This window comes from Schistocerca nitens, chromosome 1, assembly GCF_023898315.1.
Source record: "Schistocerca nitens isolate TAMUIC-IGC-003100 chromosome 1, iqSchNite1.1, whole genome shotgun sequence".
NCBI classification, from domain to species: domain Eukaryota; kingdom Metazoa; phylum Arthropoda; class Insecta; order Orthoptera; family Acrididae; genus Schistocerca; species Schistocerca nitens.
In genome coordinates, this window is record NC_064614.1 from 245,292,615 (window position 1) to 245,320,018 (window position 27,404).

Here is a 27,404-nt window from a genome sequence, read left to right on the forward strand (position 1 = left end):
TCTTAAGTAATTATTATGAATTGTATGTATAATATATTAGACTTATTGTTGTCTGTGAGGGGAATAAAGTTTGGTGGTTGTGGATTGACAGTGCAGTACACATGCCATAATTTTGCAGATGTGATGTAACCTCTAATGATGAGAGTGTTATTTAAATACTTAAGCTGGATTCAAACTCCTAATGCCAGAGATGGATGTGAAATTTAATGGATGAAGACATTATGCAACAGCAGTGAGACGTGGGAGACGTGGTACCAGACTGTATCGACCTCCATTAACCAAAGAGTTGTATTGAGATCAGTGGAGTCTTTAACATATTAATATTGTCAGTGAGATTTAGTTATCAAGGATAATTATTAATTTTTGTTTAGAGAGTTATGAAACAGACCGACAGATTTGAGCAAAATTCCAGGTATTCATTAATGCTGTAGAAGCTACTTCTTATTAATAGATATTTTTGCAAGCTTTGTTTGATTAGAGAAAATGAGCTTTAGTATGTTTTGTACATATGATTTTCTACCTTTTCTTTCCTTTTACATGCAGTGGTTGGACTTCATATGCTTTTTACAGTGGAGATTCATTAATCTAAGGTATTAAATATACACTGTAAGTCATTGAACACAGAGGTACTTATGAACAAGACAAAATATATTATGTCACTATGTACAGACATATGTTTGATACTTGTAAAATAATGTGAACAACCACTGACTTACAAACTGATGACTAAAAATTCATTACTACAAGCATGTTCTTATCTAATCTCTACTGACTACTCATAAGAGTGTAGTTAGGATCAATTTCCGGGGCTTGTTTGGATGAAGTTGAGACAAGTTCATTCTGTAGGTTATGACTAACCCACTTCAACCTAAAAGAAGATTCAGGTGATACAAGGTAAAGCAAGTGCAAAGTACTGACTCAGACATTCATATGGTAAACTAGTGGATCATTTGTATGTATTTTGATGTACATGTTAGTGACATCAGATGGATTTGGGGGGAAGGGGGGGGGGGGGGGGTAAAGAAAGAGTGCTAATACTGATCTCTAAAAGAGGCTGTATGCTAATGTCAGTGAAAATGAAACAGGGTAGCTCGCAAACTGCTGCGCTGCAGTAGATGGACTTAGTATTATCTGTGGTAAGAGAGTGCTGATGACTTGTTTAAAAGATGACAAGTGACTTAATCTGAATAAACTCACATTGTTTCCAATAAGAGTGCACTAGTGTATAAAGGCTTTGCATAAGTGTAAGAAAAATGTGAAAGTTATTGATATATTATGTCTTTTAATATAAATAAGAAGTATTAAAGAGCTATGAAGTAAAGGTTCTGTATTCCACTATTATTTAAAAAGATGAAATAGAGATTAACAACAAATGTAGCTAAGTATTCTTTACAGGACATGGGCAGCTACTGCTACTTTATAATAGATACAACAAATAAGGGTCTAAGGAAATGTAAAAAAGTAAGACAGAACCACTGGGTCACAGTCATCCCAGACTATATTTTTTCATGATTTCTGACATGTGTGGAATGTGACCACTTTGCTAATAAAGAAATATAAACATTATAATCTACTAACAATAAACAGATCATTGGCAAATAACATTTGACAACATATGCATGAAAATGTTATGCATAATAAAAGGGAAAAGAAATGCAGAAAGGATGAGAGAAGGCTCTTTATTACATATTCTGAAAGAATACACATGAGTTATAACATTACAAGAAGCTTAGGAAAAAAGAGTACAAAAGAACTAGTCAAGAAACATGGATTTAAAATAACTGAGTAAAGTTGATATGCTGCAGAGAAACTTCATGATTGGAAGGTATAAAGGTAAGGGTCAAAGGCTAGGCTCGTGGTTACAATTTTTAAGGTAGGGTGGACCCAGTTTTATGTAGGTATGGGAGAGAATAAGGATAGGCAAACCCAAAAGGGGATGAGTCTATAGAAGGAATGACCTGAAGAACCATTTCTGAGTGGAAGGATAAAGAAAGTGACTCTCACATTGCACACATTATCCATCTGGAGGATAAGGTGTTAAGTTAAGTGTGGCTCTTACAGAGACAGGAAGTTGGAAAGTGACTACGAGTCACACATATGAAGTATTCTCCAAAATAGTTAAAAGCAAATAGACTTACCAGAGCAATGATGAATCTCTGAATCCTTGTTTCCCTATATGTTTGATTAAATACAGATCTGAATTTGAAATCATGGAAAGTAGATTAAAATGTCAGCATGTATCTACTTATGGTAAACAAAGACAAACTTTTTATATCTCAATAAATTTGAGAATCTTATACTGTTACAAGCTATTCAAATGGGTTTACCTTTGAATAAAAATACTGTAACAATGATACAGCCTGATTAGAAACAGTAAATGTTTTGGATATGTTCAAAAAATGGCTCTGAGCACTATGCGACTTAACTTCTGAGGTCATCAGTCGCCTATAACTTAGAACTAATTAAACCTAACTAACCTAAGGACATCACACACATCCATGCCCGAGGCAGGATTCGAACCTGCGACCGTAGCCGTCGCTCGGTTCCAGACTGTAGCGCCTAGAACCGCACGGCCACTCCGGCCGGCTTTTGTATATGTATTTACGTTAGTGCAACAGTGTCTGATCAAAATAATTGTAGGGTAATAAGAATTCAATAAAATGTTAAATGAGAAAGTAATTTACCAGATCAGAATACAAGAAACAACCTCATGGGTAAATTAATATTCAGTAGCAATTTGAATATCTAATGTTATGAAAGAAATGAGGATATTAAAAAGACACAATACCTTTTTCTCAAGGTAGTTGAATTAAGTGATAGTAAAAATCTAAAATGGGAATGTATATTATAATATTCACTATTAATAAACCAAATAATCATTAGTTGAAAAAACAGAGATAAGCAAAATGCATGGGTATGTTTTTATTGTGTGAATGGAAAGGAGTTTGGTCTTAAGAGACTTTTAATAATGATAAAAATTTAAGAAAAATTAAAGGTTATAAAATGATTGTAGTTAATTAAGTATGTTGTTTTACATGACATCTTTCATATTAGTGTGAGAATCTGTGGTGTGACATTTTGTTCATTCAGAACAATATGTTACACTTCTTCCTATCAAACTGAGGGACGTGCATGTAAAAATGTAGTAGACAACTTTCTACTGTATATAATGGTTGGGGAGAGGGATACTATGAATTCTCCAGAGCTGAAGTAATTATGGTAATACACATAAAATTAGCCACACCAGGAATTGTATGCCCAGAAACGCCTGCAGGTATGGATGTGTGCAGGTTAAGAAACATTTTGGCAGTTCTGAAACATTACTTGAAGATTAATTCCTTTGAGATGTGGTTTATGGCTTGATATTCTCTCTTCATGTTGACTTCTTCTCCAAATAGATTGATTTAAAAATGCAAGTCCTCATTGCATTGGGAGGTGGATATTTGGACATAGCTCAGTAGGAGAATGAAAACTTGCAACCTCTGCATATTGTAACTTTTAATTAACACAATACTGGGAGAGTGCAATTACAAATGTCTTTATTACACCAGCTAGCTCAGAAGACCAACACACACCAAGATCAGTGAGAAAAACAAAACAGGTACAAAAATAATTCATAGTTCAGCCTTCACTTTTCTGTTAACTTACACAGATAATCATACCTCCCTATGATATTTTTGCTGCATAGGGATGGCTTGAATATTTACTTATATGTGTAGGCCATTTAAAGAACCTACACAACTCCCAAAGTAGTACAGATATCAGTCATAACATCACATTGAATCCCAAAACTATGTTTTTGTATCCTGTAACAGTACATGAGGTAGAGAATGCCATCAGCAAACTAAAAAATAAATTATCCTTTGGCACCGATGGCATTCCAGACAAAATCATTAAACACAGCTGATATATTACTCCTCTTCTTGTAGATATAATTAATGCATCTTTCAGTACTGGCACTTTCCCTAGAAAGCTGAAACAATAAATTATAAAACCATTATACAAAAATGGGGATCGTTATGATGTAAAAAAACTACAGGCCTTTATCAATGTTATCTTGTTTTTCAAAAATCATAGAAAGAGTAATGTATGGAAGACTCTCTACTTTCCTAAAAATAAGTGGAATATTGGTCAATGAACAAAATGGCTTTCGAAAGAATAGATCAACTAAAACAGCTATATACAACTTTCTAAAACTTGTCCTAAATTCCATTGATAAAAATGAAGTAAATTGTGGGGTCCTTTTAGATTTATCAAAGGCCTTTGATGATATTGATCATAAACTACTGCTTGAAAAACTTAGTTGCTATGGAGTCCATGGTACTGCTCATGCATGGTTTAAGTCATACTTATCTGGCAGATGCCAGAAAGTAGAAATAGTTCATGATGGAAAGTCATACTTTTCTGGTTATAATGAAGTTAGTTATGGTGTGCCCCAAGGTTTGGTGTTGGGACCCCTGTTGTTCTTGATCTTTATAAATGACTTGCCAATCTATTTAACACAAGCTGATTGTGTACTTTTTGCTGATGATACAAGTCTCTTTATTAAAGCTCAGAATGAGACTGACCTTAACAGGAAAATTGAAACAACAACAGTTGAAGCAAGTAAATGGTTCAGGGACAACAGTTTATTTGTGAATGAGAAAAAAACATTATGGATAAATTACAGACATGTTTCAAATAATGTGAAGCCCAATATAACTGTGAAGCTAGGCCAACAGAATATACTACAAACGCCAAATACAAAATTCTTAGGAATATGGTTAGATGAGGATCTAAAGTGGGACAAGCATATAGATGTGCTCAATCAAAAATTAAGTAAATGTTGCTATGTATTTAGAATGCTCAAAAATTGCTGCAGTGATCAAACAGTACTGTGTACATATTATGTATTTATGCACAGTCTTTTACGATATGGTGTCATATTTTGGGGCAATTCAAGTCAGGCAAAACGCTCTTTTATTATTCAAAAACGAGCGATAAGGATCATAAAAGGAGCTGCACCTAGAGATCCATGTAGGGAATTTTTCAAGGAATATAAAATCATGACTCTTCCATCCATTTACATCTATGAAAGTATATGCTTTCTGAAGTTTCACCCCCAGTTTTCTTCTTTAAACAGTGAGTTCCATGACTATACAACAAGACAGAGTAATGACTTTCACAGAGAAGTGCATAAGAAAGCCCAGTACAACAAGAGTGCAATTTACCATCCGAAAATTCTCTATAGTGCTCTTCCCTTAAAAATTAAAATGATTCAGAAGCTGAGCAGTTTTAAAAGTAAACTCAAAAGAATGTTAATTAGTAATAGCTTTTACAGTGTTAGTGAATACATGAATTCTTCAGAAAGATAGTGTGCCTTCACCTATCTTATAAGTCACTCATATGTCTGAGGATGAGTCATGAGGAGTACTTGTTATCCTTCTTTAATGTTGTCAAAATCAGTTTGGCATTGCTTGGTGCATAACCAAGGGTGCTTCTCCCATAGAAGATTTAATAGAGCACTACTATTTAAAAGCTGCTGTGGTATAAATTTTCTGAAGAAAAATACTAATCCAAGATACCCCTCTAACTGTTTCTTATTTCGAGGTACAGGGCAGTGTCTGATAGCATTGAGCTTCTTCGGATCTGGAAGTACACTTTGAGGTGATATAGTGTGTCCAAGGAATTTAACCCTTTACTTACTGAAATGTGACTTCATTAGGTTGGCTGTGACTCCGTATTCTGAAAAGTTATACAAGACTTGAGCCAAGAGCCTTAAGTGTTCTGACCACATGATGGCAGCAGTCAGTAAATCAACAACATACAAAGTGAGTCTATTTAACAATTGAGGTCCTAAGACTCGATCTAAAGCAGAAATAAATATGCCTGCACTGATGTTTAAACCAAAGGGAGAACACAGAACTCATAGCTTCTGATCCCACATACAAAGCAGTGTACTTACAGATATCTTCATGTAGTGCAATTTTCCACTGTGAGTCTTTGAGATCTATCATGGTGAGGTACTTAACCTTATGGAATTTTGGAAGTTGTTCTTCCAGGTTGTCAGGCCACATCTTGACAGGCACAATAATTTCATTTATTCCTCGTGCATTGAGCATGATGCGGACACTATTGTCTGATCTATTAATGGCCAAAATAGAGCTGCAGCATGAAAATAAGAATGGTTGACTTATTTCCCAGTTTAGCACTCTAATGGTCTCTTTCCTCAGTCTGCTTCTTGGTCTATGGAATGGAATAAGATGTAAAGCAGAAGGTTTCGTGTGGGTACACCTCTATTTTGTATTTGTATCCTTTGATTCTGCCAGGGCATCATTCAGAAACATGAGAATAATGTACTAAGAGCTCCTGCAGTTCTTCCTTTTGTTGTTCTATAAGACACACTGACTCACTTACCTCAGTATGCACAATCTCATGGCCTATTTCCTCTTCCTATGACTGCTCAATTTCCTGTGTGTTTACAAATTCAGGCAGATTGTAGCACAGTCGTTAGGCATTTGTACAGGTTAGTTCATACATTCTTTGCGTGTTGCCCTTGCGTTATCTAGGCATGGACTCGTGTTTCAGTAACTGTTGTTCAACATCAATTATAATGGACAGGGACTGTGATTGCTGTGTTCAGATGAGAGCTGAGTTGGCATCCCTTCGCTCACAGCTGCAGGCGGCACTGACTTCAGTCACGCAGCTTGAGGCTGTTGCCAATGGGCACCACTGTGGGGAACCGGAGTTGGGTATCACGGGGATGTCAACCTCGTCCCATCTGTCCCCATATCAGTCTGCCACTGTGTTTGCCCCGGTTGCTGCCCGCAGTGGGGCTGAGCCCTCGCCTGTGGTTGATTGGGAGGTCGTTCCAAGGCGTGGCAGACAGCGAAAGACATCCCCAGAGGCTGATCAGAAAGCCTCCCTGGTGCGTCAGACAAACAGGTTTCGGGTACTGTCTATGGCTGAGCCAGATGCAGCTGCCTGCCCTGTTTCAGAGGATGATTCTCAGCCTTTAAGGTCCGGGCAGTCGCAGAGGGTGGGCTTATTGGTAGTTGGGAGCTCCAATGTTAGGCGAGTAATGGGGCCCCTTAGGGATATGGCGGCTAAGGAAGGGAAGAAATCCAGTGTGCACTCTGTGTGCATTCCAGGTGGAGTTATTCCTGATGTGGAAAGGGTCCTTCCGGATGCCATGAAGAGCACAGGGTGCAGCCAGCTGCAGGTGGTGGCACATGTCGGCACTAATGATGTGTGTCACTTTGAATCTGAGGAAATTCTCTCTGGATTCCAGCGGCTATCTGATTTGGTGTAGGCTGCCGGTCTTGCTTACAAGATGAAGGCAGAGCTCACCATCTGCAGCATCGTTGACAGAACTGACTGCGGATCATGATCACAAGGTCATTGTAGCTAGGCTCAATACCGTTTCTTCCAAATCCACCAGAAACAAACGCAAAATAATTTTATTTAAGAAAGCAAATAAAGTGTCACTAGAAGCGAAAATCTCCATTCCTTCTGAACTGACAATGCAAATGTAGACGAGATGTAGCCCAAAGTCAAAGATATAGTAGCAACAGCAATTGAGAGATTCATACCTCATAAATTGGTAAGAGATGGAACTGATCCCCCATGGTACACAAAACAGTTCCGAATGTTGTTGCAGAGGCAATGGAAAAAGCATGCGAAGTTCAGAAGAACGCGAAATCCCGAAGATTGCCTAAAATTTACCAACGCGCGAAATTTGGCATGGACTTCAACGCGAGATGCTTTAATAGGTTCCACAACGAAACATTGTCTCGAAATTTGGTAGAAAATCCGAAGAAATTCTGGTCGTATGTAAAGTACACAAGTGCCAAGACGCAGTCAATACCTTCGTTGAGCAGTGCTGATGGTACTGTTACCGACGACTGTGCCGCTAAAGCGGAGTTATTGAATGCAGTTTTCCGAAATTCCTTCACCAGGGAAGACGAATGGAATATTCCAGAATTTGAAACACGAACAGCTTCTAGCATGAGTTTCTTAGAAGTAGATACCTTAGGGGTTGCGAAGCAACTCAAATCGCTTGATACGGGCAAGTCTTCAGGTCCAGAGTGTATACAGATTAGATTCCTTTCAGATTAAGCTGATACAATAGCTCCCTACTTAGCAATCATATACAACCGCTCACTCACCGATAGACCTGAACCTACAGATTGGAAAACTGCGCAGGTCACACCAGTGTTTAAGAAGGGTAATAGGAGTAATCCATCGAACTACAGACATATATCATTGACGTCGGTTTGCAGTAGGGTTTTGGAGCATATATGGTATTCGAACATTATGAATCACCTCGAAGGGAATGATCTATTGATACGTAATCAGCATGGTTTCAGAAAACATCGTTCTTGTGCAACGCAGCTAGCTCTTTATTCGCACGAAGTAATGGCCGCTATCGACAGGGGATCTCAAGTTGATTCCATATTTCTAGATTTTGGAAAGCTTTTGACACCGTTCCTCACAAGCGACTTCTAATCAAGCTGTGGGCCTATGGGGTTTCGTCTCAGTTGTGTGACTGGATTCGTGATTTCCTGTCAGGAAGTTCGTAGTAATAGACGGCAAATCATCGAGTAAAACTGAAGTGATATTGGGTGTTCCCCAGGGAAGCGTCCTGGGACCTCTGCTGTTCCTGATCTATATAAATGACCTGGGTGACAATCTGAGCAGTTCTCTTAGGTTGTTCGCAGATGATGCTGTAATTTACCGTCTAGTAAGGTCATCCGAAGACCAGTATCAGTTGCAAAGCGATTTAGAAAAGATTGCTGTATGGTGTGGCAGGTGGCAGTTGACGCTAAATAACGAAAAGTGTGAGGTGATCCACATGAGTTCCAAAAGAAATCTGTTGGAATTTGATTACTCGATAAATAGTACAATTCTCAAGGCTGTCAATTCAACTAAGTACCTGGGTGTTAAAATTACGAGCAACTTCAGTTGGAAAGACCACATAGATAATATTGTGGGGAAGGCAAGCCAAAGGTTGCGTTTCATTGGTAGGACACTTAGAAGATGCAACTAGTCCACTAAAGAGACAGCTTACACTACACTCGTTCGTCCTCTGTTAGAATATTGCTGCGTGGTGTGGGATCCTTACCAGGTGGGATTGACGGAGGACATCGAAAGGATGCAAAAAAGGGCAGCTTGTTTCGTATTATCACATAATAGGGGAGAGAGTGTGGCAGATATGACATGAGTTGGGATGGAAGTCATTAAAGCAAAGACGTTTTTCATCGCGGCGAGATCTATTTACAAAATTTCAGTCACCAACTTTATCTTCTGAATGCGAAAATATTTTGTTGAGCCCAACCTACATAGGTAGGAATGATCATCAAAATAAAATAAGAGAAATCAGAGCTCAAACAGAAAGGTTTAGGTGTTCGTTTTTCTGTGCGCTGTTCGGGAGTGGAATGGTAGAGAGATAGTATGATTGTGGTTCGATGAACCCTCTGCTGAGAACTTAAATGTGAATTGCAGAGTAATCATGTAGATGTAGATGTAGAAACATGACTGTAGGACAGAAGAATTGTATTCAAATATTAGCAGTGTGTTTTGGTTTGTTTTCTGTGGCATTTGACTTGGCTAGATGTATTGAATATTGTTGCCTGATTGCAATAAAATTACACTTCCCCTTACCTATGTTAGCTTGTGCTTGGTACTTCCTAAAGGTGTCAATGCTGAAAGGCAGTTTACTTTTAGCATTTCAGCCACAAGAAAAAATGCATTGCAATTTGAGTAGGAATCCATGCCTGCAATTTTAAACCTTTAGACTAACCTCCTACAACTGTTTGGATTTTAAACCAAGTATTTGTGCACTGATTGCTGTCTGTACTGCTTGCCTGCCTGTACACAGTTGGTGATATCTTCCTGACACAGGACATCTTTGATATCACCACAGTTGTCATACATAAGAAAATAATTTTTGACTGGTTCCTTGCTGCCAGCCCTATTACTGGTCATCAAACAGGGCCTATCAAGACCAGTTTGAACTTTCTGAATTAACCTGACCACTGATCTCCTCATTAAGTGTAACCTCAACTAGGAGCACATTATGCATATCATTTCACCAGTTAGTATCTTGTGCAGCTCTTTATCTCAAATTTCATTTGGCCACTATCCGAAACATAATTCTGATTGTACTGATTACAGTCAGGTGGTGGTGGATTATTTTGTCACCTGGTTGCATTCTGCCCTTGCCAGTGACCATTTGGGTCATTGCCCCCAGTTGGAATTGCACTGTGAGTTTGCTGACTATAACCTCTCTGGCCATTAAATCTTGATTGATTGGAATTCTATCTTTGGTTATTTTTATTTCTTCACTTGAATTTTTGCCCCTTTCCATTACAAAATTGGTTCCTGTTGGTACTGCTATGAAGGGAATATGGCTGCCAACCAAGTTGGTTGTTATTGGCATTCCCACCAAGTTGTTCATTAGTTTGTGTGGGGTCTGCCTGCATGGTGTCACTTTGTGGTTGCGTTGGTCTCTCTTTGTAGGTAAGATCAATGGAATCAAGAACTAAGAGGATATTCTCTACATCATGCTCATGAGTGATGGTTAAATTCTCACATAATTAGCCGGTAGTCAGCTTTTCAAAATTTTTAGGACATCTACGTGTGGTATCTGGTTTGTCTAGTAGTGGGTTTTATTTAGATACTTCTTGAAGTACCTTCTGAGTCCTCCATGTTTATTGCTGAATGGTGTTAGTTACACCATTCATAGCTCAGTCTCTCTTGTACTGCAATGGACCAGAACTTGACTAGAAATGCCCTTTCAAACTGTCTATAGGTGTGGCATTTTTCTGCCATGTCAGTGGTCCCTGTGTATACTGTACCACAAACTGTACCTTCTGTGTTTTGGTCCAATTCTTTAGCTAAACATTCTGGAAGGCTCTTATGAGTGTGACTGAGTCTGTTTGCTTACCTTTGGAAGAAAAAATTGGAAACTGCCTTTGTAGTAATAATCCTTCATCTGCGAGTAAAGTAAAAAGGAATGCAGCACTGCCCGTCACTGGCATGGTATTGTTTCAATGTATCAGATTGTATTCTTAATACCTCTGTGTAACAGTGGCACAAGTCAGCCGTTCATGTTGAAGTTGGAATGTATTTCACCTGACAGGTTAGTGTTGAAGTGTGGATGGACATTTGGATTATCTATCCTGTCTTTTGACACATGATAACTAGGGGCAGAATGTTCTGTTTCCTTTTCAGTGTTACTAATGATGTTAGTCCATGATTTTTCCTCCACTGATTTCAACCTCTGATCTATTTCAGCTCTTAGTTCTGCCTTCTGTACATTCATCACTTCCTCAGTTACATGTACATAATTCTTGTGTTCCTAGACTACATAATGTGCCAGGGTATTGCCTTGGTGTAGTGTACTGACCTTAGTTTCATTCTTTATTTCCTTAATGTATTTGTCTTTCCTTCCTTGCTCCTTTCTCATGAACTGAGTGTTTAAACTTATGCTATCTAGTTGCAGTGACAGGTCTTGTACCTGTCCAGGTTTGCAACCAATCAACGGTACCTGCGAGAGCATTTACATTCTGGCACAACTGTGACTGCTCCTGCTGCATATTTGTCTGAGCCTCAGATATGTCCTTCACCTTTTCCCAAAAATGTTCTTGGTGTCTTGCCTGGATTGAATTATTTATATCTTGTGACAAATCAGTGAGAAGTTGTGTTTTTAGATCTTTCCCCATACTGACAAGTTTATCTGATAACTCATTTGAAAAGTCAAGTCAGCTCTCAAATTTTTTATCAGTAATTGAACTGTTGTGTTAAGTTGGTTCTGAAAGCATCAAGAGTTTGCTTTTGCTGTTCAAGTGATTTCCTTTTGTTTTGAAAAATCATTACATTTTCATCAATACTTTGTTTTGACTCTTCCTTATCCTCATTCTTGATATCGTTGAAGCTTTGTTTCAATAACTGTTGTCAAATTTGGATCATGATGGAGGTTTCTGGTGTCCACAATGCACCCTGCCCAATCATGTTTGCATTAGGGATAAGTGTGATAGGCAAAGAATGATTTAATAAGCCTGCACTGTGGTGTGTTACATTTTCACCTGGGTAAAAAATACTCCCTGGAGAAAATTGTGACAGTGTTTCATCTACTGTCATATCATATCATTTCAAATGATAATGTTACATCATCTGCATCCATATTAAATGAAAAATGTAATTGGTCTTTGTCACTGTAACCGACATTTTCAGTTTTGATTTCATTTGTTACGACGTCCATGTCAGCAACATCTTGTGCCGGCTATGTGGCAATGGTTGTGTACTCATTATTTGATAATTTTACAAAATGACAAAATAAATGAATACTTTTGAAAATGAAATATTCTGTTTGTAATAGTGAAGATAAGAAACCTAGTCAGTGGTGCCTCACTGATATTGTATCAAATACATTGTCAGTGTAGCTCAACTGTATGCACACACTCTCTCTCTAAAATTAATTTTCTGTCCACATGTCTATGTATCTTATGAGAATACTTCAGTTTGGGAATTGGATTAGGATGGGTATTACGACCACTACTGGCAGAGGCACTACTGCAGTCATGCATGCAATGGATCATGAATTTTCTACCTTTTCATTGGCTTCTTCACTCCTTCCGGAATTAATTCTCCAATTGATTATGTTTCATCTTTTACACGTCATGTGATTCCCATCCTTGTTGCAATAATATAACATCCCAATTTGTGAAACAGTGAAAGACAACAATTAATATAATAGACAATTTTCAAAATTGTATAATTATTTTAAATTATTACAAATGTGCTAACTCTCCTTGCAATGGTGACATCCTTATATAGGTCACCAGACATAGTGGCTGGGGAGAGAGATAATGCGAACTGTCCAGGGCTGAAGTAATTATGCTAATGCATGTTTAGCTGCACGAGAAATTGTAGACCCAGAAACGCATGCAGGTAAATATGTGTGTCGATTAAGAAACGTTGTGGTAGTTCTGAAACATTTCTTGAAGATTAATTCCTTTGAGATGTGGTGCACAGCTTGATATTTACCTTGTGTCACCAACAATGTACAACAATGATGGCATGATTGTGGTGGGTATTCTTCATTGTTTTAACTTCTTCTTTGAAAGGATCCATTTAAAAATGCAAGCCCTTGTCATATTGGGAGATGGATGTTAGAATGAAAGACAATGAAAAATTGGGGCTTTCACATGTTATAACTTTTAATTATCACAACACTGGAAGAGCAGAATTACAAAAGTTCTTATCGCTCCAGTTCAAAAGACCGATGGGCACCGAGACTAGTGAGGAAAACAAATTAGATACATAAAATAATTGACAGTTTATCCTTCACTTTTCTGATAGCTTATTCAGATTGTCGTACCTCCCTGTGGTATCTTTGCCACATGGGAACAATGTGAATATTTACTTGTATGTGTGGACTATTTAAAGAACCTACACATTCATCTGTGGTTTGATGTATGTGCAGAAATGGTGTGAGCAGCTCAAGCACAGAACATCGTCAAGGCACAATGGTGATCAAGTGTTTCCATTTGGTGAGGTCACTTATACTCTGGTGTCATGGTTTCTTGGAAGGCACATAACAAGAGGTGCTGCTAGTAATGACTGCCCCTGGAAATAGTTGAAGAAAGCTTAACAAAAATATCATTCTTTTCTGAGATTGTGTATGGAAATCATTACAAGTAACAATTTATGCAAGTTATGAATTGAAAAGACATCTGTCCACCCACCCACAGTTATAAATGTCCTTATGTACTGGATTTGAAACAGAGAAGTGTGATTGAAAGACTTTAATGGCATTTAGTAATTGCATAGTTTGGAGCTCTCTTACAGCCTTTGACAGTCTGCAGGAGATGAAGTCACATGGCAAGGTTTTCTGGCACTTGATAATGGGTCCCTTACATCAAGAAACTTTTTAGAAAGGTAACCATAAAAAGATATAGTTGAGATAAAAGTTATCACAGCATCATTTGGAAGATAACACTTCATTTTTGCTTAGCCCATCTGCAGAACTCTGCTGTTATACTCCAACTTCTGGGAAGGGATCACTTTGGCAGAGCTTGTAGGGGGAGGAGATTTGGTCGACAGAGTCTTTCTGTCAGGTAGTCACTGCAACTCCTCTCAACAATGGTGGAGTCTTCATTTGCAGGGAGGATGATGGATTAGGATCTGTTACCAGGCTAACTACAGCTGTCCTTTCTATTGCAGGAAGATTATTGTTCTAACAAAAGCGCCCTATGAAAGAGTGATGGGCCTGGAATGTCACCATGGGTGGTTAGGTAGGGTGAGGGGAAGGTCACAGTTGGATGATTGTACAAACTTCCTAAAGTGTTGTTCCATCATTCAACCACCCTACAGAATCCAAGTCTGTTGCCATGCCATTCCCACCCCCAGCCACATGCCACAGTGGCCATCTGGATCCTTCCGTCTATAACATTCCCTTACAAATGATGAGTAATAGACACTAACATAAACCTTTTTCTAACAAACATTCAGAAAACACTAAGAATCATTGTGTGTTGCAAATATGTATTTTATTTATCAAAAATTATTTTTTATGATTAATGTAATCATCAAAGAATAACTACATGTTAAAAAATGTGTTCTAGAGCTACATTACAATAATATCTGACATCATGTTAATGAAATGTTATGAAAAGAGCGCTACTACAGATTTCATTCTCTCTCTTTTGGTTGCTTTCGATGCTGTGTGTGTGTATGTGGGTAAATTTGTTTAATATTTCAATATACGCTTATAGAGCATTTGCTGGAATTATTTAAGTACTGTAAATACATTTCCATATCAAGTTCATTAAGATTTTTCGGCATTTAGCATTTTAGCTGTTCAAGCATCATCGCTGCTGAGCTGCAGCCACCACCATTATGTGGCAAATAGGAATTTAAACTGACCATGCAAAAGATGTACGATTTGCAACAATTTTAATTAAGTTGTTTCATTTTTTAGAGCAGCAGAGAAGCTGAGTAGTACAATTTATAAACATTTTATTATTGCATGACTTAAATTCTAACTTAAGACTTGGCCTGGCCTAACATAGGCACTTATAATATTTTGTGAACAGTAAAGAGTTTTGCTATCAAAAGCCAGTGAAAGCACTGACTAATATAACAGTAAAGTATTTTTCTAAGAGTCAGATTACTTACAGATACTAAATAAGTTCTATGAAGGCCAATGCAAATCTTTATGCCTCTCTCCACATTATTAAAAAATTTTGATACACAATGTCCTAAATGCAATGTGACTGAGCTTAGCCAGCAATTAATAGTATTCATTATTAACTGCATTATTGTGGCCAAAGAAAAATAGACAGAATTTTTTTCATTATGATTTTCAGACATTCTTCAACAACAATTAACAATTTTCAAATCTCACTTAATAGAAAAAATAATAATTAAATGGAGAGACAGCGTACCTCTTGCACCAGCTTCTCTGAACTACACAGGTGGGAATTGTCTTTACATCGTTATTTGCTCCCATAATCATCCTGGCCTCAAAACCTGGTGACCCACAGTTTCCGCACCCTCCACCCAGCAGTTGCCCTTTCCCCATCCTGTCACCCCTTCCTAATTCATGTCCCCAAGTCACCTTCAGCATGTGTCACTCCCAAACAGCTTCGAAAACCATGCTTCACATGCCTAGCCTGTGTACCTGCCACACCTCCCTCTCGCATTCCTAACACTCAGACCACCAGAATCCCACCCAGCCCTTAGCCATCCACCGCCAATCCCTCTCCCTGCCTCCTGTCTTTCTCTCCCTCTATCCAGCCCATCCAACACCACAACCTTATGCACTGGCTTTTTCATTATTCTTACCTTAAATATCTCTGCTATAAATAAAACAATGGAAACTCCAGATTGGAATATCAAGAATATTATGAAAAGGGTAGTTTGCTACTCACCATAAAAATGACACACTGAGCTGCACACACACAACAAAAATGTTACACATTGAGCTTTTGGCCAAAGTCTTCTTCAGAAAAAAAAAAAAAAAAAAAAAAAAAAAAACTACACACACATTCACACAAGCAAACACATTTCACATACATATGACTGAGTGTATGAGATATCCCCAAAGGAACATACTTCAGATTGTTGTCAGTGGAATGTAAATTAATAGACGTTGATAGTAACAATGTACGTCTCTTGAAATTGATGATCTTCATCATATGATCCTTGGGAACAACTGTGGTCAGTTTTAGCTCTGTAGCTAACCGGTACATCTCTGTTCTGTGCTTTCAAAATGTTTAAGACTATCAACTCGTCCACTGTGTGTGAGGTTCGCTCAGTGATATGGTTTTGTCAGCAAGGAACCTGTCTGCTGCAGAAATTCATCAACAGATTTGTGAAGTGTATGGTGAAACAGTTATGAGTGAAAGCAAAGTGCGAAAGTGGGTACGAGAATTCACAGATGGCCATGACAACGTCCATGATGAGGAGCGCTCTGGTCGCCCTTCTTTGATTACAGACGATTTGGTAACTTCAGTTGAAGCAAGGATTCGTGAGAACACGCACTTCACAATAACAGGTCTCTCATTGAATTTCCTGATGTGTTGAGATCAGAGCTTTACAACACCTGAAGTTTAGGAAACTGTCCTCCCGTTGAGTCCTGAAACACCTAACAAATGACCACAAAAACCAAAGATTTGAGTGTGCAATGAAGTTCTTGGCTCATTATTATGAAGAATGTGACGGCTTCTTGAGTTAGATTGTAATTGGAGATGAAACATGGGTTTTGCGTATCATGCCCGAATTGAAGTAACAGAGCATGGGATGGAGACACATACACACTCGCCTGTAAAGGTGAAAGCCAAACAGACTCTGTCCCAGCACAAAATCATGGCGTTGGTGTTTTGGGATAGGCATGGTGTTTTGTTGGTTGCCTTAATGCAATGAGGAACCACTATCAATGCAGAAGCATAGTGCCAAACCCTGAGAAAGCTATGCAGAGCGATTCAAAACAAAAGACACAGCATGCTGGCAAAGGGAACTGTCCTTATCCATGACAATGCAAGACCTCACACAGCAGGTCAGACCCACAATTTATTGGACAGTTTTGCTTGGGAAGTTTTAGACCACCCACCCTACAGTCCTGATTCTGCACCGAGTGATTACCATCTGTTCTTCCACCTCAAACAATACCTCAGTGGCAACCATTACAATGATGACGACGACGTGAAAAGGGCAGTGAACTCTTGGTTATCGGAGCAGGTGGTAAGTTTTTATGAAGAGGGTATTTTAAAATGGTTGAGAGGTATAATACGCGTTTCAACAAACTTAGCAACTATATCAAAAAATAGAGTGAAGTACATACTTTCTGAAAATAAATTTACTTTTTTGAAATAACCTTTTGTTGTGTACTTATGTTCAAATGGACCATGCTTAAAAACATGCATTGAACTTTGGACGAAAATTAGTAAAAAAGATCTGACCATTCATATTTAATGCTGATCTACAAACTGTAAGTAGGAGGACAGTGCAAGTTCAACAATAGCAAAGAGCACTTCCAATGTCAGATTACAGCTGATTCAATTATGCTTGTTACATTCCAGGTCAACACTTCCTTCTCCTTCCCCTATTGGTTAATTCTTTATGATGGTCTTGGCCAATCGCGGGGGGCCTCCCACTGCTCTCTGCCAATAAGGATCATTTGTGAGATTAGTGGAATAGGCCAAAATTCAGATGTGCCTGCCCACTACAAAAAAATTGATATATGTTTATGTGTCCATTATCGTAGAACAACAGACCTACAATGCAGATGTAACTGCACACTGTAAATGATTAGCTACCCAACATTAAGATAAGAAATTAATTCCCAAGCATCCTTTTTTTAGAGCAATTACATGAGTCTAGTCATTTGTGCTCTGTAATGAAGGGATCAGATTCATTATGTAAATAATAACAGTGATATAACAAATTAATGTATCATTTCTTATCATCACAAGTTTTTTAATATGTATTGTTAACAATAGTTTTAAAATCTTTTGGTTCATTTACAAATATTTGTAAACTTAATTAACAACAAATGATATTTTAGTACCTTAAAGATGATCTATGTACAATTTTCTTTCTCAATTAATACTGTCTAATACCTACAGTATATATACAATGTATACATGCAGACAAGAAATAATAATTCCTGGATTTCCCAGTTAAAAAACCACCTTTTCCTGGGTGAAAGTACAATATATCCTGCCTGAAAGTTTATTTTTTTCTTTCTTAAGTGACAATTATACTTTCCCTCAAAGCTGTAAAACTTATCAATCCTTTGTATGGTAAAGGTTTTATACACCAGCACAGCACTTTATGAAACAAAGTCCAGCAAAAAACAATGTACTTTGCAAAGACCTTCAATGCGCAGCAACATGCACAGCATATTTTCATATTATGCAATTTTAGAGCAATGCATACAGTAGTTGTACTTAACACATATGTTTTTGCTTTATGCTTAATATTTTAAGAAACAAAGCCTGAGTATATCATGCACTGCAATTTACTCAACGTGTGCTCGAAAACCAGACTCATTTCGTACGAGAGCAAGACGCAAAGGTCTCACTACCTGTCACTTGACAGGTGCTGCCTTCCATTGTCTATTTATATGATTACTTTGAAAGAAGCAATTGTGGACATTAGAAGTGTTTGGAGCATGGTTTGGAGAATTTAAAACAGTTCACTGGCAAAACAAGTAAAAAAGAAGCAAACTGGTACTGGTATTGTTCTAATTGCAGAATACCTCTCTGCATGCCAGACCACATTGAATTTTCCACAAAAGACCCATTTATGTGTGAAATTGCTCAAGAACTCACCTTGCACTTTTTCAGAGGATAATTATTCTTACTGCCATGGTTCTTGCATAATTTGTAACCTATGAAAGAGCTACATTAAATACAAAAATCTAATATTGAAGCTTTGGACTTTTTCAGTGTGTGCTACCTTTTAAACACAAGTGTGCCACTAAAATTTTAAATAATCGCATAAATGGCTGGTCTTCCATATCCAAATTTTTTTTATGTGGACTGGACTGTTTGACTGTCTTTCTGTTTTATCTGAAGCACCACTGCGCCCTGCCCATTTGACTTCAAGCACGGCTGTGATGAAGTTCAAAAATGCCATTTTTAATAGATCTGAATGATAGTTTGTATATATGATATATGTGTGTGTTCTGTTACTACCTAAATTGTCTGTTACGTGTGGAGTAAGATCTCTTATTTGAAGCATCAGGGTAATGTGTGCTTAGTTGTTGGATGAGAGGTGGGTTGATGTGGATGCCTTATTGTATAGAGGTTTTGACTTCTTTTTTATGTAAAAAGAGATGGGTGGTTTATTTGTGTATTCCCTAATGTCTGTGTTTGGCATATATATGTCAGTGTCAGGTATAGTGCGAAGAATTCTGCTCTGCAGTGACTGTAATTTGCTGATGTGGCTATCAGATGCCATGGACCACACCTCTGATCCATATAACATGGTAGGTAGAATGATGCTCTTGTGAAGCTATAGCTTAGTCTCAACTCTTAGCCCCCTACCCTTGAGGAGTGGGTACAGTTGGTTGTAGACTGTGCAACCTTTAGCTTTAGTGTTCTTTATGTGCTTTCCAAATATGAGTCATTTGTCTAGAACGATTCCGAGTTAAGTCACCGAGTTGCTCCATGGATTGTTCCTCAACACAGTCTGGTGGAGTCAATTTGTTAGTGTACAGAAGAGCTATGGTTTTTTTCAGGTTTTTCTTGGTTTTCCAGGCCTTGCACCATTTTATGATTGCATTGAGATGCTCTTGGAGCTTACTGGTTATGAAGTTTAAATTTGTGCCACTCTTAAAACTGCCGTGTCATTGGCATATAGCGCAATGTCACCTCTAGCCATTTGTTGTATGTCATTTGTGTAGAGTGTGCACAATATGGGGCCCATAACCAAGCCATGTGGAATCCCAGCCACAGCGTTGCTGACTGAGGTGACACCTTTGCCCCACCTGACAGAGTACTTTCCCTCTGCCAGGGATGAATCAATCATGCTGATCATGTGCCCCAGAATGTCTAACTGGGTTAGTTCACCAATCAAGCCATCACGCCAGACTTTATTTAAAGCTTGTGTGATGTCTAGGAAGACCACTCATGTGCTGTGTTTCCTGTCTCTCGCCCTACATATGTGGTCCACCAGATGTTAGGATTCATGGGCAGTGCTATGTTTGGGATGGAAGCCAAACTGCTCAGGGGTGATGTTGTTGTTGTCTTTTAGGAACTGGGAGAGGACTCATAGGATTAGACACTCCAATACTTTACTGAGGAAGGACAGGAGTGAGATTGGTCTGTAGCTTTGGGGTAGGATGGGGATTTTGTTTGGTTTTGGTATGTTTGTTATCTGAACAGTTTTCCAAGCAGGTGGGAAGTATGTTAAGGAAAGGCACTGGATGCAGATTGAGGTGAGGTAGGAGATTGTTGAAGGAGGTAGATGTTTCAGATGTGGGGCACATACCTTGTCAGGACCAGGGGATTTGTTGTTCCGTAAGTGTCTGATGTTGGCACACACAAGGCAGGCAGAAACTGGTGTGAATTCTGTTTCTGGCCTGGTTTCTCTCTATTGAGCCACTCGTTTGACTGTTGTTCTCCCCTGACTATCACTCTTGTCATCTTCAATGACGTGTATTTTGGAATTGTGACCCTAGTGACCTCACCATTATCTCTGATTTTTCCTCATCATCGTATTCTATCTCACTTGGACCTCGGAATGGCCTGTCTACCCTGGGAGTAGAGATCAGTGATTTTGTGGTCTTCCATATTTGGTTCACATTGTATTCTGCACTTTCAAGTTTCTCTTCTCCATTGAGGCCTTTGTGCTCTTGTAGTTTTTGCTTTACCTGGACTTCTAGTCACTTAAGCAAGCGATGGTCGGTGGGGTCATGGTAACATTGCCACTCCTTCCTCACATGCTGAATGATTACCAGATCCCAGATATCAGGGGTCAGGTCACTGGCACCAGGTTTGGTGGTCACCCTGGTGCTTTTCTCTCGAGCACAGGTCTGGAAGACCTTTGTAAAATACTTAATTGCTGAGTCCACCTATCTTTCATCATGCATCTGTGGTACGTCCTCCCGATGATGTCCTACCAGGGTGGAACATTGTTCCCAGTCAGTATAGTAAGTAGTTTATGGCATCCTCCAGTATATGGCTTCAACATTAGCACATTTCAGAACAAATGGAATGTGGTCTGAGTCCATCTCATAGTGCACTGTCACTGCCGTTTTCCACCCTAGGCCCTTGCACAGGAAGATATCCAGGATATCTGGACTCTGCTGGTCATTTTGCGGGATATGAGTAGCCTCCTCAGGAATGGTTACCCTCACTGAGGGATCACTCTCAACAAACAGTGTCAGTCTCATGCCATGTGTGTTCACAGATCAGCATCCCCAGTCACCACATTTGCAGTTTAGGTCTCCTACTATTAGTACACACTCGAAATTATCTGTCAAGGTCTGGAGGTCCTGTGCACTACTGTTCCTATGGGGCTGTTTGTAAGCAGCTATTATTGTGAGAACGGTGTTCCCTACCTTTAACTCTACACCAGCAGCCAAATTTGGCATCTCGACTGCCCAGTGGCAAATCCTCTGCAGCACAAGGACGGCCACTCCGCCACCAGGTCTGCATTTCAGGTATTAGCTGGGCCAGTCGATCCTGTGGACAGAGTAGTTGCACACTTTAAGTTGATTGGTTGGAGATAGATGCATCTCTGAGATACAGGCAACATCTCTAGCGTGCTGGTGTAGAAATGACTGAAGTTGTAGGGTTTTGTCAGAAATGCTCTTTGCATTCCAATTTGGTACTTTGAAATTTGTATGCCTAAGGCTATTGAAAAATGTCATGGTGGTTTGCGCAATGATCTTCACTTTCATGAGTATGTCTGGCTCTGTGCACACTGCTGTTATTGTGTCCTTGAGTTTCTCTATTATGTTGCTACAGTTAAATCCAGGAAACATTGCGTTGAAATCTTTTAGTTCATGCATTAGGTTTACGAGTTTGCTTCCTGCACTTTGCAGCTCTTGTGTTGCCAATGTCAGTTCTGACACAGCATTGGCAGTGTTACAGTTGGCGTATGTGTCTTGGGCAATGTGGCTGTAGCTGGAGGCAGTTGTCCCCACTGTGAGGACATTGGTGGGGGGACCACGACAGTGGGACAGGTCGACACATTTTGCGTCGATTGGAGTCCAGGAAATAGCGCTTGGTTCATTTCAAAATGTTTGTCAATTTGTTTGTTGTTCTCACACAGATGCAGGCACAACAATAGTCATTGTGTCTGCTTTCTGTTGCCTCTGGGTATGCACTAGTCTTTGATATACCTCGCAGCCTTGATAGGTGGCAGGGTGCTTGCCATTGCAATTTCTTTTTGGCACAGTTTGGGTGGATGTGGTGCAGCACGTTTCATACACCTGGGTTTCAGGTGGCAGTTTTGACTTGTGTGATTGTATCTTTGGCAGCAGTGACACTGCCCAGAACCTTCAGGCCTATTGTATTTCTTGATAATGTCCAAAAAACCTAAAATGAATCTGACTGAGAAAATTCTTTGAGCATCTTCATTATTTTCAATGATCGCTAGAAAGTTCGGTTCTTTTTTGCAATCACCTCCCTTGTTGCATGGGTTTCAAGAACTGATGCACGCTACTTTATAGCCTTCTGTGATCAGGTTTTCTTTTATTTTGATGACATTGGCGTCGATCAGAAGCCTTTTGATTGCTACCCTTAGTGACTGCTTTGGCTCTACCATATAAGAATGAAATTCAGTTTCTCTCTTTTCCAGCTCTGTCTTTAATATGTGGTAGTCCTCTAGCAGTTCAACCTGTAATTTTGTGATTCTGGGGCATATTCTGCCTTGAGCGATCACTGACACAAACCTCTCCTTGTTGGTGTTGACTGTTGTCTGTGTGGATGATTTCTCCCTATTCTGGTTTTGTGCACTCTGGTGAGTGCTGCAACAACCTGTGGTTGAGATTACACTCATGGTAAATTACGAAGCCATGCTATTGGTCAATTTTATGTGGCTGTTTAAGTTTTGAATGAGATTCAAATGCTCCATGATTTAAGAAATTCATCATACACCATGAGATGTAACACAATTCACCTTGCATAAAAGTAAATATACTTTGAAAGTTATGCTTCTCAAACCATCATGTGCAATATTTCCCTGCAGCCTGTTCAACATGTAAACAGTTGTGATGTAACATTCATCGAAAGCAGTTTGTTGTTTCAAAGTATTGTACATGATTAATCATCATCCTAGAGCCTTTGACACATTCTGCTGTCAGCAGATGCTTGTGTGTGCACTATGTCTTGTTGATGTAAATGGTGCAATTTCTTCACAACGAATGTTTTATTTTGGTGTTATTCTCTTGTTTATGTTTTACTGCTGCAATACAGTCTTCAGTAGTGGACTAAAGTAAAATTCTTTGTTAGAGTAACAGTTTTCATCAGCTAAAATTATAAAAATTTAATTGAAAACCAACACAAAGAAACATTTCCGGAATTCTAAAAATTCTGGGATTTAACACTGAAAGATTTACCACAGTTTTCCCAGTTGTCCCGGGGTGTACACAACCTGGCTATATTATTTACACTAAAACTAGCAGGGAATCTATGTACACCATTTACCATTTAATAAGTGCTTTCTGATTGGTTTTTCACTCTGTGTACTGTTTTATACATATTTACATTTAATCATTCTTGTCTAGTTGTTTTTTCTACAATTGTATAGCATGCATAATACACTTAAAAGCATGCACCAAAGGAATCATCTGAATGAGACAAATGTGCTGTACATGCACAGACAAACAAATGATCACAATTTCAGAAAAATTGGCTGATTTAGTCAAGAGGAAGATCTTCACAAATTGGGCAAGTCAATAGGTCCATGTCTGGCCCTTATGCAAGCAGTTATTCATCTTGGCATTGACTGGCAGTTATTCAACGTCATTGTCAAATTATGTCCAATTGATTTGTTAGACTATCAAAATCACATGTTGGTTGGATCATCCTGCACATAATTCTCCAAAAATTCTCAATAGGGGAGATATCTGCCCACCTTGCTGGCCAAGGTAGTTTTTGGCAAGCATGAAGGCAAGCAGTAGAAACTCTTGTTGTGTGCAAAGCATGAAGGCAAGCAGTAGAAACTCTTGTTGTGCACGGGCAGGCACTATCTTGCTGAAACGTAAGCCCAAGATGGCCTGCCATGAAGGGCCACAAAATGGGGCCTACAATGTTGTCAACGTGACACTGTGCTGTGATGATGCTGTGGATGACAACCAAAAAGGTCCTTCTATGAAATGAAATTGTCCTCAGACAATCACTCCTGGATACTGGGCCATACGGTGGTGATAGGGTGATATCTCACCACTATCCGGTATGTCACCAAACACATCTTTGTTGATCTTTGGAACTCAGTTGAAAGTGAGATCTATCACTGATGATAATTCAACTTCAGTCAATGAAATTCCAGGCCAAAGATGTGTCTGGAGAAGTCCCAGACAGTGGTGGGACATCAATCTGTCATCCGCCACACAGTCTGACAACCAGGAGTGATGATCTGCAGTGCTATTTTATTTTGTAGCATGACCCTTTTGGCTGTCATCTGCAGTGCCCTTACAGCAAAGTGGTATGTCAACAATATTTTGTGCCCTGGTTTGTTGCCCTTTACGGGCAAGATAATGCCCACTTGCACACAGAGGGAGTTTGTACGACGCTTGCCAAACCATTCCATGGACAGCAAGTTTACCAGCATTTGGAGCATTCTGAGAAGAGATATTGGTCATCTCTGTGTGAGCTGTGGTTATGTGAATGTGTGTGTGTTGTCTACCTAAGAAGAAGGCCTTCTGCTAAAAAGGCCACATGTTTAGCAGTACTTTTGTTGTGTCTGTCTATGACTCAACATCTGTACCTATATGGTGAGCAGCAATCAACCCTTTTCATAATAATATCATTATTCCATCCTGGATTCTCCACTGTTTGATTTTCCTACCAATATATTCTTTATATAAATTTAAATTAATCACACTTTTTATAAGTCAACCAACAGAAGTTATGAAGTATAGCATTTTTGGAAAACAGCAACATAAAAAATGACAGATAGAAGCTGCATACTGGCATATAGGTGAGCGAGCATATAATGGAAACTGATTAATAATTAAAAAAATGAATGGAAAGAATAATTGAAAGAAATTGGAAGGTAATCTGTAAATCTGTACACACATTCTGGGTGAATTTTAACTGGTACTAATACCAACAGACCTTCAGTGTCAATACATTTAAGATCAATATTCAGATTTTGAGTTATGTACTGTTTCACATTAGTTCCATTGTGTGTAGTGCTGAGTATGACAATGCTCACACATGATCGCCCCCCCACTGCTCGCGCAAATTTCTCTTGTCTGCTTCGAACATCATGATACAGGACTCTTGACATGGGCAAAATGATGAACAGATGGGTGTGATTGATGTAAATGTATGGATAAAATTAGCCTTGATAATGACTTTTATAACACTTTTGAAATACATGGTTGGAATATACATTTTTAAACAATATTAGCACAATGAGCTAGTCATACGCCTGCCCGCTGCCACTTATAGAAACAAAAAGGTGAAGATACTGGAATTAATAAATGGAAGAGCATATCTCTTCTCATTTTGGTATCAAAACATTATCTTTGCCACAAAATGGTGTGTTACTTTACCTTTGGCTTCATTTGTTACATGTATAAAAAGAAAAGAATGAAGAAAAAAACTAATAATATGATTCATTATAATTGGCCACTGTTGTGCACTGACATCATATGGAGATGCGCAGTGTCTGAAACGATTTCTCATTTTGAGGGTTGATAACCCTGGCCGGTATGGGCATAGCCTTTATTTTCAGCCATTGGAGTTATTCTGGATGGTTATCCATTTATATGGACATATCATCTTCTTTTAACTCACACATATATATGTTTTCTCTCCTAACAAAGTGCTTGCTATAACCACTTAGTCCCATTGTTTGTCCATCAGCATCTGCCCAGTGTTTAGCTAGCGAAGTGTGCACATACAGCACAAGGGTCGTTACCATCCCAGTTCGCGCTCACATGTTCAGTATCAGGCCCAGAGTGTCCATGTCACACATTTACAGTAGCTTCACTGCACAAATTCGTGAAGCTTGTGTTCAGTGGCGTGAACCTTTGTGAAATATTCAATGCGACGACAACTGATTTTCATATCAGCGGCCCAAGGAATTTATTTCACCTCATCGCTCTCACTTATTCAGTGAGAACACCAGCTGTACATCCAACATCTGTTGACGAGGTAAGTTTCTTTCCACTTTTACTATGTTGTTGAGCACAGAAAATTCATATTACACAAAGTATTGCAATCTTTAGTCTGTCAAGCGTACACATGCATATATTACACTAACACTTAACACTTTGCTGTCAGGTTTAGTAAGTTCTTGTACTTTGCTTTTGAGCATCTTTCATACAATTGCAATACATAAAGTTTCTGTAGTATCCTTTCCACATACTATACACATAACACTAAAAAATACAAATACAATAACAAAATACACTTATCCTATTAATTTGCTGACATGCCATTTTCATCACTCATATACACTCCTGGAAATGGAAAAAAGAACACATTGACACCGGTGTGTCAGACCCACCATACTTGCTCCGGACACTGCGAGAGAGCTGTACAAGCAATGATCACACGCACGGCACAGCGGACACACCAGGAACCACGGTGTTTGCCGTCGAATGGCGCTAGCTGCGCAGCATTTGTGCACCGCCGCCGTCAGTGTCAGCCAGTTTGCCGTGGCATACGGAGCTCCATCGCAGTCTTTAACACTGGTAGCATGCCGCGACAGCGTGGACGTGAACCGTATGTGCAGTTGACGGACTTTGAGCGAGGGCATATAGTGGGCATGCGGGAGGCCGGGTGGACGTACCGCCGAATTGCTCAACACGTGGGGCGTGAGGTCTCCACAGTACATCGATGTTGTCGCCAGTGGTCGGCGGAAGGTGCACGTGCCCGTCGACCTGGGACCGGACCGCAGCGACGCACGGATGCACGCCAAGACCGTAGGATCCTACGCAGTGCCGTAGGGGACCGCACCGCCACTTCCCAGCAAATTAGGGACACTGTTGCTCCTGGGGTATCGGCGAGGACCATTCGCAACCGTCTCCATGAAGCTGGGCTACGGTCCCGCACACCGTTAGGCCGTCTTCCGCTCACGCCCCAACATCGTGCAGCCCGCCTCCAGTGGTGTCGCGACAGGCGTGAATGGAGGGACGAATGGAGACGTGTCGTCTTCAGCGATGAGAGTCGCTTCTGCCTTGGTGCCAATGATGGTCGTATGCGTGTTTGGCGCCGTGCAGGTGAGCG

The 27,404-nt window shown here is 39.4% G+C and overlaps 1 protein-coding gene across 1 annotated transcript in view; it reads right to left on the minus strand.

Moving 5' to 3' along the window:
* Positions 1-21,583: 21,583 nt before the first annotated feature.
* LOC126246778 (uncharacterized) overlaps positions 21,584-27,404 on the minus strand; it is a 204,711-nt gene continuing 198,890 nt past the window's right edge. The window contains exon 4 of the mRNA XM_049948422.1: positions 21,584-21,680. Coding sequence (XP_049804379.1) covers positions 21,662-21,680 — 19 coding nt within the window. The 3' untranslated portion in view covers positions 21,584-21,661. The remainder of the gene's footprint in view (positions 21,681-27,404) is intronic.